At 33.9% G+C, this 10,971-nt stretch overlaps 2 protein-coding genes and 2 long non-coding RNA genes across 6 annotated transcripts; 3 read left to right on the top strand and 1 right to left on the bottom strand.

Annotated features, from left to right (window-relative positions):
• Positions 1-362: 362 nt before the first annotated feature.
• On the bottom strand, positions 363-3,079 carry LOC100636600 (uncharacterized). Its single transcript, XM_003390845.1, has 2 exons — positions 2,450-3,079; positions 363-2,237 (listed from the first exon to the last, which is right to left on the bottom strand). The coding sequence occupies exons 1-2, from the start codon at positions 3,077-3,079 to the stop codon at positions 363-365; spliced, it is 2,505 nt and encodes an 834-aa protein (XP_003390893.1).
• A 230-nt stretch (positions 3,080-3,309) lies between these two features.
• On the top strand, positions 3,310-5,695 carry LOC109589054 (uncharacterized). 2 transcript variants are annotated; one of them, XM_020005173.1, is made up of 8 exons: positions 3,310-3,424; positions 3,485-3,576; positions 3,632-4,036; positions 4,377-4,694; positions 4,743-4,896; positions 4,949-5,055; positions 5,103-5,412; positions 5,468-5,695. In XM_020005173.1, exons 1-8 carry the CDS (start codon positions 3,328-3,330, stop codon positions 5,470-5,472), a joined length of 1,488 nt encoding a protein of 495 aa, XP_019860732.1. In that variant the 5' UTR covers positions 3,310-3,327; the 3' UTR covers positions 5,473-5,695. The 2 variants fall into 2 exon arrangements, with proteins under 2 accessions (XP_019860732.1, XP_019860731.1); XM_020005172.1 differs by having other exon boundaries at positions 3,473-3,576.
• A 1,629-nt stretch (positions 5,696-7,324) lies between these two features.
• Positions 7,325-9,815, top strand: LOC109589052 (uncharacterized). 2 transcript variants are annotated; one of them, XR_002188497.1, is made up of 8 exons: positions 7,325-7,424; positions 7,467-7,673; positions 8,282-8,357; positions 8,409-8,744; positions 8,795-8,890; positions 9,441-9,516; positions 9,568-9,631; positions 9,695-9,815. It is a non-coding gene; the product is annotated as an uncharacterized LOC109589052 (long non-coding RNA). The 2 variants fall into 2 exon arrangements; XR_002188498.1 differs by having other exon boundaries at positions 9,676-9,815.
• Positions 9,816-10,386: 571 nt separating this feature from the next.
• Positions 10,387-10,971, top strand: LOC109589053 (uncharacterized). Its single transcript, XR_002188499.1, has 4 exons — positions 10,387-10,502; positions 10,546-10,668; positions 10,714-10,833; positions 10,896-10,971. It is a non-coding gene; the product is annotated as an uncharacterized LOC109589053 (long non-coding RNA).

Raw genomic sequence — 10,971 nt, 5'->3', positions numbered from 1 at the left:
TTAATGGAGAGAAATCAAATACTTGAAGAACTTGAGAACAAAATATAATACCATTAAGTGTACACAGTAAAAAATGAAATGTAAATTTAACCATATTGGGGTTAAATAACCACCTTTAAGTGTAGTTAATTTACCTAATATGAAGTTAATTTTTTACCTTAGTGGTTACAATAACTAATGAGTGTAAAACTAACCATAATGAAGTTACTTAACCATCAAAAAATGGTTAATTAGCATTAAATGTGGTTTACAATTACCTTAGTAGTTAAAATAACTATTTATAGGTTAAAACAAACATTGTAATTGTGAAATATTCCCTCCCAATGTAAGTGAAATTAACTCATCTTGAAATAAAATCTTTTTTAGTTAACATAAAAAGGAAGAGTGATGTGATCAACACTTAAGTATTTAACAGAGTGAAGAACAAAGGGATACTTTAAGTTAAAAGGATCAAAAATCTCTATTGTTTGACCAGGACTAATACTGTAAGATAATGTGTGTTCTGAGTAATGTAATATGTTGTATTGCAGTGTTTGTAGTAAAATTATTGATGAGTCAACTAAAATGATGTCCATCAATTTGCTAAATGTAGGCTCATCTTCTTCAACAGCTGTTATAAGGTACGCATTGTTTAACAAATATTTTAAGCCATTTACTTTAATCCATTTCAGCCTAGTAATAAGAGAATGATTGCTGATGCAGCAGCTGGTTAAGTGATTTTTTATTAGAGTTAGAGTTTCAGTCTCTTCTTCACATAGCTGATTGCAACGAATAATTGGGCCTCTTATAATTTCATTGTCAAGCAGTGAACTTGTTTGAAACTGATATAAAAGCCAGAGTTGGTGTCGCCTTGCTAGTGACAAAGTTATATTCTTGAAATTACTTGATTTTGATGCTTGTTTGAAGAAATTAAGCTTACCTTCATGACGCATTGTCCAAGAACGAATCAGTGGTCCATGTCTAATGATTTGCTGTGGGTAATGCACCATAAAATGTAGCTTCGGAATAAAGCTTTCATTGCAGTACAGATCACGAAACATATGATGATGCTCCTCAATTAGTACACGCAAAAATGAAACTAAGCTGTTAGTGATAACAGGAGAAAGACATATTTTAAGAATTTTAATTAAAATCAGAAAACATTGGTAATTTTGATCAGACTCGGGTATTTTATCTCTGACTAAATGTGGGAAAATGTGTGCCATTGTTAACATTTCTGATGCTGAATAGCGAATTTTCATTTGTTCGGTAATACAACGAGTAGAAATTTCTGGAGGTTTTGTGCTAGTTTGTGAGTATCCAAAATCAAACGACTTTATTCTTTCATTGATTTGAATGATTGTAAAATAATTGCGTTGAATGCAATAAGTTAACAATAAACGAAACTCATAGTTTATTACTCCTTCCAAGAGATCATGCATAACATCTTGAGGTAAGCCACTAGCAACGGAAAAACCTGGTACAGCGTTTAGTATGCTATTTCTGTTTATGCCATAGTTAACTGAAAGCAATGGGTCTTTTTCTATTTCAGCACACTGTTTCATGTGCTCATCATGTGTACGCATAATGAACCCATCCTCTGTAAAGTATCTGCTTGCCATTTCTTTTGTTGCCATACAGGATCGACAAAAATGCCTGGCAAAGGACATTGATTCTTTGAAACCTCCTACAGTGTGGCTAGCTAAATTGTCAGCTAAAAAGGCGATTAAAGCTCCATGCACTTGTTCTTCACAACCTTCTATAGATACTCCAGTGGTTGCCAAAGTTTTTAGATCATCAACAAATGGTTTTAGCACTGCATCAATCCCATTCTCTTCAATTAATGTAACATTAGCGATTGTAGATAAGAAAATAGCCTTAAAATTCGATCTATATTTTGGATGAATATTAGCAATAGTATAGAATACTAAACCTAATTTATGTTTTTTCACTTTAGAGCCTAACGGATTGCATATTTCAAGCTCATCATAATATCCAACAATTTGCAAAGAATTTGGGTGCTCAGCTATAACAGGGTGAAACTTGGTGTTTGATTCATCTGAAAAGTCTGTGTAAATACCTTCAACTGGTACGTTTCTGTCTAAAATCGCACGTTTTATTTCAGGATCATTGAGAATCATAGTAAGCGTTTCTTTAATAGGGACATAATGAAAAGTTGACCACTGAAGCTCATACGAACGTTTCTCTCCAGAGCCCTTACTGACATAGCATCTATTTAATTTTATTTCTTTAGGTTCCTATAGAATGATAACATGCATTGATCACATGCATTGATCACATGCATTGATCACATGCTGATGTTATAATCATAATAATAGATAAGATACACTATACGGCAACATCTGGAATCAACCCAGTATGTTGCATTTTGGGGTATAATAAATATAAAATTTTTTTGTAGCTCATATTATAACAGTATCAAAGTCCATGCATGCATGCATTAACTTACGGGGATTTTAAATGTTTCACGAATATATGCATTTTGTAGATACTCCGTTTCAAGCCCCGTATATGGATCCATCAAGTCTTCAAAAACACTGTTGATTTCCTGAGATAAGCTTTCTTCAATCCCTGCTTCGGCAAGTTTCAATCGAACTCCAGCTTTCAGCCGCTGGACTGTTTGCTGAAAAAGTTCTTGTGAGCCATGAACAACAGAATCAACAGCAACCTGAGGAATGTGATGGATTTCTTTGAGTCTTAAAAGAAATAAAGCAGATGACCTCTTTTGTTCAACAACATCAATTCCTTTGAGTCTATTGATATCTGCCTCTAAGTCAGGGTTAACTATAGCATCTTGAGTTTCATCATTGATTGCGGTTACTGGATGATTCACTGTGCTGATGGCAATATCTGTGGAGCTACTTGCCTGAATGAGTTCTGGATTGTCTTCACTCCGATCATAGTGTGTACGATATATATGAGACTTGAAAGCAGCTACAGTGTGAAATTCTCCAGCAGTACAGCCCTCATAGCAGCAAAAGCAGCAAAAATTATCATGGTTCACAACTCTTAGGTGTCTTAGGTAGTCATTGATTGATAGACATACAAAAGAACATCCTCTTTGGTGGCACCTAAACATCATTAACAGTAGCAGGGCGATTTTACTCTTGCAATTTAAAAGTGTCTTCAAACTCAAAACAGCAGCTCACAAAAGTCAATAAAATCTACCTATGGTGCATGTAAAAATAACCACTGCATGTCGCGCATGCGCAATACCACAGAAGCGACAGTATAGTAAGCACGGGGAATTGGCCGAATTGCTTCTGTACCGGCCTTATTACCTCTCTTTTATTTATCGATTCTGTTCCATCTCTTTTGGTCCGGATAATGTCAAAAATGGACAGTTCAAGTACTCCTGAAGAAGTAGCAAACTTTCTTGAAGAGCAATTAGGCATTCCGATCGCTTTTACGCAAGCTTTTATAGGTAAGCATAGATGTAAGCCTCGCCAACCACTATTGTTTTTTGTTTTAGATAACTACATAGATGGTATAGAGTTTTATAACTTAACACTGGATGATTTAGAGAAGCTTATAAAGCCCATAGGGATATGTAAAAAGATATATCGCCATATTGAAGTAAGCAGCTGCTATTATTGTCGCAATTACTGCATTCATTTTTAAATTGTCATAGAAGCACAGTGAGACGGCATCCTCTAATACTTGCACCCCAGTTCACGGAGTTACAGCAAATAATTGTCATGACACGGAGACTTTTTCTGATCCAGTTGTAAATTCTCAAGAGTCACCAATAACTCCTGTGATACAGCGGACACCAGCAACTCCAATCACTCCCACTTCGTCAAAAAGTTTATCATTTCCTTCGCCCTTTCCCATTCCAGACTACTGGGGAGAACCTGTAGATTCTATTTTGCGTGAAAAGAGAGTAACTCCAGTTGTACGACAGGAGATTATTACAACTCTGGGCTGTTCGATCAAAGCATTTAATAGTAAACCCACTAAATCCCAGTGTGTTGATGTCGCGACAGAATTAATCAAGAAGTATCCTTTTTTGAAAGACCCTATAGGATCTGAAACAGTAAAATTGTTAAAATTAGTATTTTAGTATGCTATATACATGCATTATGTTGTCTCATGTGTATACCTTAAGGTTACTTTTAAATGCGGGTACTATTAATTGCGAATTTTGCGTTTGGGTTAAAAATTGCAATTATTAATAATGACATCATGATGCCATATAACTATTAGTAATAATTACTTAATCACAATTTTTAATACCAGCAAAATCTACCTTGTGCTAAAATCGCAAAATTTAGTACCCGCAATTAAAAGTAACCTTAAGGTATTTGATCTCTCCTCTCTCTCGATCTTTAATTGTTCCTCCTCTTTTCCTTTATTCTGTCATCCTGTTGTCGTAGGGGTCTTGGACTCATAAACTCATGGAAAAGTTTAGGAATGCCAGGAAATACCGTAAAAGAAAGTATGGTGATACAGAGGAAAAGGATGATTGTTCCAGTTCAAAAAAACTAAAGTCAACAGATAGTGATGCCTCATCATCTCTTCCAACAGAAGATATAGCAGCAATGAAAAAGGAACTTGAGAATGATAGGCCAAGAGAGTATATCTTAATTCAACTGATGAATACTACTTTTTCTTCCAGAAAGAGTTTAATATATGAGAAAAAGAGTATAGCAGATATTCTCTCTGTTTATCCGGCATTAAAAGTTGTTGCTGTCGTAAGTTTGTTTTACATTGTTGAATTATGTTTCTGCCTACATTAATAGATTGAAAATGAAATGGCCTTAATTACTTCCACTAAAGTGAAGGATACCTACCTTAAAAACTGGAAAAAGTGGGTTCCAGCAATTTATGAGTACTCAAAGGGATTGAAAAGAAAATCAGTACAAGAGGTGTGTTCTTCAGTGACTTCTGAGTTGGGTAAGTCAAAAACTTATCACTTTATTACACAGGTAATTTTAAATTTATTTAGATCCAGATTGTGAACAAGAAGTAGCTCTTAAGCTTTTGATATGTTTGTTTATGAATCGTGTGAAAGATACTGTTAGTGCATCAAAGGAAATCTATGCTGAGTATGATGTAAGTGCATGAGCATAACTAATTTATAACTCATTTTTGTTCAATAGGCGTCTACTTCTTTAGAAGAAATTTCAACAGAGCAACCCCCCAAAAATGCTCCTAGAATTGTAAAGCTAACTGGCGGAAAGAAGCCACAGTTTTTTATACTTGTTGAACAGGATGTGCTTTGTGAAGCTGTCTCTATATCTGAAGCCATTTTTGTGTGGTTTAGCACGCATTACATATTTAATATGCAGTATGCTACGGCAGTTTGTAATACTGGATTTTTCTTTCAAGATGCAATTTTTGAGATTCCAGGAGGCTCAAGAAAATTAAGCTACAAGACTGTTTTGGGGGACTTAAAGCAGCATCTAACAGGTTATTGTGAATTTATATTTTTAATGCTATTGACTAATAAATTTTAATTTTTTAGAATAACTGGGAAAAGAACTATAGACATTATAGTCATTAACTATAACTACAAATAGATTGTTAAGTACCTGCAGTTAATTTTGTTAATTGCCATTTTGCTTATTTTCTTTATAGTTGTTTTGCGTAATTACATTCTTTAAATACTTGGTTTAATGGTGTAATACTTACTACAATTTTTGGTTAATTTAAATGGTTATTCCACAATGAGCAGTCAAATTCACTGTAAAAATAGTTAAAAAAACCCAAGCTGTGTTCCATTCACCACCAGAGGCGTAACTATTCAGCTACTTGAGTTAATTTCAATCAGAAGATTTATAGTGCAAGGTGTGCAAAAAAGATTTTATATATGGTAGATAATTAGGTTGCAATTAGGTTTGTTGATTTATGAGCCAAGAAAGCCTTTCAAGCTAAGTAAGTTTAGTGATGTTTTTACTGGCCTGAAAGCCCAGGGTGAAGACAAACTGATCAATTTTAAGTCCACTTGCAATTAAGTTTTATTTTCGCTTAAACATTACCTGTTAGCTATAGAGGATGATATTATGGCAAATTTGGTGGATGATGACGTTCTATGGTCAAGCCTAGCTGGCCAGCTGGAAGATACCCAGCCACACCCCGCCTGAGTGGGCGGTAAGGTTTGGAAAGAGTGCCTTAGGCTCTCTATCTCGTTCATTTTTAGCAGTTTTCTGCTGAAACTTTTTACACAATATAACCTAGACTTGTAGTAAGTATTCAAGCTATTGAAGCAGCAATAGCTATGTTCTTTTAGATATTTAAAATTAAAAATTAAATTTCTGGATTTTCGTCAAAAGGCTGGCTATACCAGATACTAAAACCATGCTAAAACTCATATCAAAATTGGCCAACTTTACCAAGGAAGCTTTAAACTGTCACAAAACTAACCTTTTGACGAAAAACCAGCAATTCTATTTTTAATTTTAACTGTTTAAAAGAACATAGCTATTGCTGCTCTAAATAGCTTGAATACCTAGTATAGGTGTAGGTTATATTGTGTAAAAAATTGCACTAAAAAATTGTTTGGAATGAACGAGATAGAGAGCTTAAAGCACTCTTTCCAAGCCTTACCGCCCACTCAGGCTGGGTGTGGCTGGGTTTCTTCCAGGCTAGAACTCAGGTTTTCTGCGTCAAAGTTCTTCAATTTTACTATAAATCCCACTCTATAGCTATCAGGTTATGTTTAAGCAAGAATGAAAGTTAATTGCAAGCTGAAATAAAAATTGGTCAATTCATCCTCACTTCTAGCAACAAGGCTTGTAAAACAATAACAAATCATACTCGACTTGAAGGGCTAGTCATGTCAAATAACACAATTTTTAATGTCTGCTTGCAATTACATTTCATTCTTGCAAAAACATTACCTATTAGCTATACAGGGTAGTTTATGGTAAAACTAAAGAATTTTGATGTAGAAAACCAGAGTTCTAGCCTGTATGATACCCAGCCACACCCCGCCTGTGTGGGCGTTAAAGATGTTAAAATCATGCTTTTATCTGTGTATCTCGTTCATTCCAAACAATTTTTTAGTGCAATTTTTTACACAATATAACCTGTACCTATGCTAAGCATTCAAGTAACTTGAACTGGAAAAGTATGGTTTATTCGACAGTTAAAAATTAAAAAACAATTTTTTGATTTTTTGTTTGAAAGGCTAGCTTTATGATAGTATAAAGTTTTCAGTGGTAAAGATTTGCAAATTTGGATGGAGAAAATATGAGTTTTAGCTGGAAATAACTCAGCTCCACCCCATCGAGTGGGTGTTAGTTTGTAACTCCAGCGGTGGTTACAGCATACTACGCATGCGCAGATTGTAGATGCTACTGGCATTTGGCAAGTTGCAGCTGATGTCTTCTTTGTCATTTGCCCGCCATTGCTCGGCTCTGCTTTTGTAGTGCCATTAACACTGTTCCTGTCTTTAAAGAAGCACGGAAATATTCAATTTGGTGAGACAATCATTTTAAATGGTTCTTTATATTACATTTTAGATGAAAATACACCAAAACCACGGACGCCATGTCAGTAGACCTGGCCGTCGGCTGAGCCCGCGGCATTCTTCACGTAGTATCCTCTGCTGCTCTTCACCCACTTTAGACTTGATTAGTTCTATATGTAGCCTACTGAAGTCCCAAGTTCATTTGTTATTGACCGGCGCCGGCCCAGTTGATAGGATGAGATGTATATATTACTAAACGGTATGGGAACTTATGACTACAGACATGCACACTACACTGTGCCTCCTACACTATAATGGCATTTTACTTTATGCATAGCGAAGACTTGTAAGAGTAGGTGATATTCGGGTGTGGTGTGCCAATAGTTATATAATTTCAATAGTGTGCACATACATTTTGTGACTGTGTAGAGTCAGTCGGGGGGGCTATTCTGTTGCTCCTTATAAAGGAATGAGAAAATGGTGTGAGCATGGTGCCAAGAGTCAGAATTGCCCCGCCTAGGTAGTCGTACCTTTTATGTTATAACTTTCTAATTGTAGCAGGTAGAAATAGCACAAATAAAATAGCCTTGAGTGACAATAACGGTTGGATTGGAATCGAAATTACACTAATTTATTATCATTTTATGTGTAACAGTTGAATCCGTCTTGAATGGAATTGACATTACACTTATTTATTATCATTTTACGTGTAGCAGTTGATTTCGTCTTGAATGAATTAGACATTAGCTACTTTCATTTACACTATAATTGCATGTCAGTGAATGTGTGTATCAGATGAATATACATGTAAATTTGTGAACAAAAAGAATAAATTTTATCTAAACATTTACATGTATTTTTTTGCAGGTTCAAGAAGACTGAAATTATAAGAGAAACTAATAAAGAAAAACAAAAGATTGTCCTTGGAAGTGAATATAACACAGTGAGTGTCTAGCAATGAGGCTATCAAGGGCATTATTGTATACCATTTTAGATCGTAAGGAAGCAATTATTCAGCAATAGTAAACTATTGGAGCTAATGATGTCATTTTAAAATGATATGACATTATTTTAATTAATAGACTTGTACAAACTATTTATAGTTATAATACTACTGGAATACAAGAACTTAAGGCGGAACAGTCAGTATCATCATTTTAAATATTTTATTAATTTGTTTTTTTTAGATTAAAACATGTAAACATGGACATCAGTCTCAGTAAAGTTCATGTATAAACAGCTTATTATGATTAAATTTATCACTTGGTAATTGGCCTGGAGTGACTGCTTCCATTTTGGCAACATTTGTTTAATTTTCATAGTGATTGAGGTACTTATTATAATAATTAAGTCTTGCAAATCTCTCTACACCCATTATAGACTTGACGAGTTCTATAATAGAAGTCACAACTTCATTTGTTTTTGACACCGGCCCAGTTTTTATTCAGGTAACAGGATCAGATGTATCACTAAACGGTACGAGAATTAAGTTATGACTACAGACACACGACACTATACATCCTACACTGTAATATCATTGTACTTTATTCATAGTGAAGAATTGTTGCAATGGAATTATAACTAACGCCCTTATAGTTATTTTGAAGGGAGTTAAATTTTGGTGATTGGTAAATTGCTTATTTTAATGATTGGTGACTCTGGCTACATGCCCTTGAGCATGCATATAATGGCCCAAAATGGCAGATTTATCTTTTGGCAAATGGGTATCAAGCCGCCAAATTTAATCCCTCAAACATTTCCAACTAAAGAGTATATACAGTGTAGTTTGTGCCAATAGTTTCTATGTGCATTTCAGTAGTTTCATATGCTCATGTATTTTGTGAATGTGTGTGTAACAGTTGAATCCGTCTTGAATGGAATCAGCATTACACTAATTTATTATCATTTTACGTGTAGCAGTTGATTTTGTCTTGAATGAATTAGACATTAGCTACTTTCATTTACACTATAATTGCATGTCAGTGAAGAATAAATTTTATCTAAACATTTACATGTATTTTTGCAGGTTCAAGAAGACTGAAATTATAAGAGAAACTAATAAAGAAACACAAAATATTGTCCTTGGAAGTGAATATAACACAGTGAGTGTCTAGCAATGAGGCTATCAAGGGCATTATTGTATACCATTTTAGATCGTAAGGAAGCAATTATTAAGCAATAGTAAACTATTGGAGCTAATGATGTCATTTTAAAATGGTATGACGTTATTTTCATTAATAAACTTGTACAACTATTTATAGTTATATAATAATACTACAGGAATACAAAGAATTCAAGGTGGAACAGTCAGTACTATCAATTTTACAATTTTAATATGTTTTGTAATTAATTTGTTTGTTTATTGTTTACTGTTGTGTTTGCTTAAGTTTTTAGTTATTTTAAACATTTTACTGATTATTTTTACTTACAATAATTGTTACATTTACTTGTATTGTAATGTTAATTTTATGTAAATCAATGTTATTTTAACTGTTTTAAATTGATATTTTCAATATATTTTTATTAAAATAACTTGTATTTTGGAGTTAATTTAACTACAAACAAACCTATTATTTAACCACTTTTGGAAGTTAAATTTACATTTAAAGTCCGAGGTTAATTCACTTTCATTAATGTTATTTTAACATCTTTTAAATTCTTAAATTAACTTGGATTTTGGAGTTAATTTAACTAAAGTCAATGTACAATTTGAAGTTAATTTACACTTTCCTTGGTGGTTATTTTAACTTACAATAATGGTTAATGTTTGGTCATAGTCCATGTAATTTGGTGGGTGAAAATAACTGTAATTATGGGTTAATGGTGAGGTGGTTAAATTAACCCACCAAAATAAGTAGTAAAAGTTACCAGTAGGTGGGTTACCCTGGTTGCATTTTCAGTAACCTACAAAAGTGGGTTAAATTCAACTTTCATTTTTTACTGTGCAGCCAGTTCTTTTGGATAGACATCAATGAATGTGCAACTAACAACGGAGGTTGTGGACAAGTGTGTACTAATACTGTTGGAAGCTATACTTGCTCTTGTCATACTGGTTATACATTAAACAGCAATCAGAAAAGCTGTACTGGTATGATGCTATTTGCTCTAACTAGTCATCATTAAGCTTATAGATACTGTTGAATGTAATTCCAACAATGGAGGCTGTGAAGATAACTGTGTGAATACAGCTGGCAGTTATTACTGTACGTGTAATGCTGGTTTTAGTCTCAACAGTGACCAACGAAATTGTGACAGTATGTAACATTAAGATAATAATGCCACAAAATTTTTATACATAGATATCAATGAGTGTAATCAAGGTAATGGTGGATGTGAACACACTTGCACTGACACTGTTGGAAGCTTCAGTTGTTCTTGTAATTCTGGATACCAGCTAACAGCAGGAGGACATTGTTCAGGTAAAATATAAACTACTTTCAATGACGTAATTGGATTATGTAAATGTATATTTAAAATTTAGATAAGAATGAGTGTAATTCTAACAATGGAGGGTGTGATCATACTTGTGTGAATACAGTTGGTAGTTATGTTTGTCA

Source organism: Amphimedon queenslandica, unplaced genomic scaffold, assembly GCF_000090795.2.
Source record: "Amphimedon queenslandica unplaced genomic scaffold, v1.1 AMPQUscaffold_11675_Cont14258, whole genome shotgun sequence".
Classification (NCBI taxonomy): domain Eukaryota; kingdom Metazoa; phylum Porifera; class Demospongiae; order Haplosclerida; family Niphatidae; genus Amphimedon; species Amphimedon queenslandica.
The sequence above is the reverse complement of the archived record's forward strand: the minus strand, read 5'-3'. Positions and strand labels throughout refer to the sequence as shown.

Coding starts and splice junctions, on each gene's coding strand:
- LOC100636600 (XM_003390845.1), bottom strand. CDS start 3,079: ATGTTTAGGTGCCACCAAAGAGGATGTTCTTTTGTATGTCTATCAATC. Junction 2,238..2,449: donor GTGAAACATTTAAAATCCCC/GTAAGTTAATGC, acceptor ATCATTCTATAG/GAACCTAAAGAAATAAAATT.
- LOC109589054 (XM_020005172.1), top strand. CDS start 3,328: ATGTCAAAAATGGACAGTTCAAGTACTCCTGAAGAAGTAGCAAACTTT. Junction 3,577..3,631: donor AGATATATCGCCATATTGAA/GTAAGCAGCTGC, acceptor AAATTGTCATAG/AAGCACAGTGAGACGGCATC. Junction 4,897..4,948: donor TTCAGTGACTTCTGAGTTGG/GTAAGTCAAAAA, acceptor AAATTTATTTAG/ATCCAGATTGTGAACAAGAA.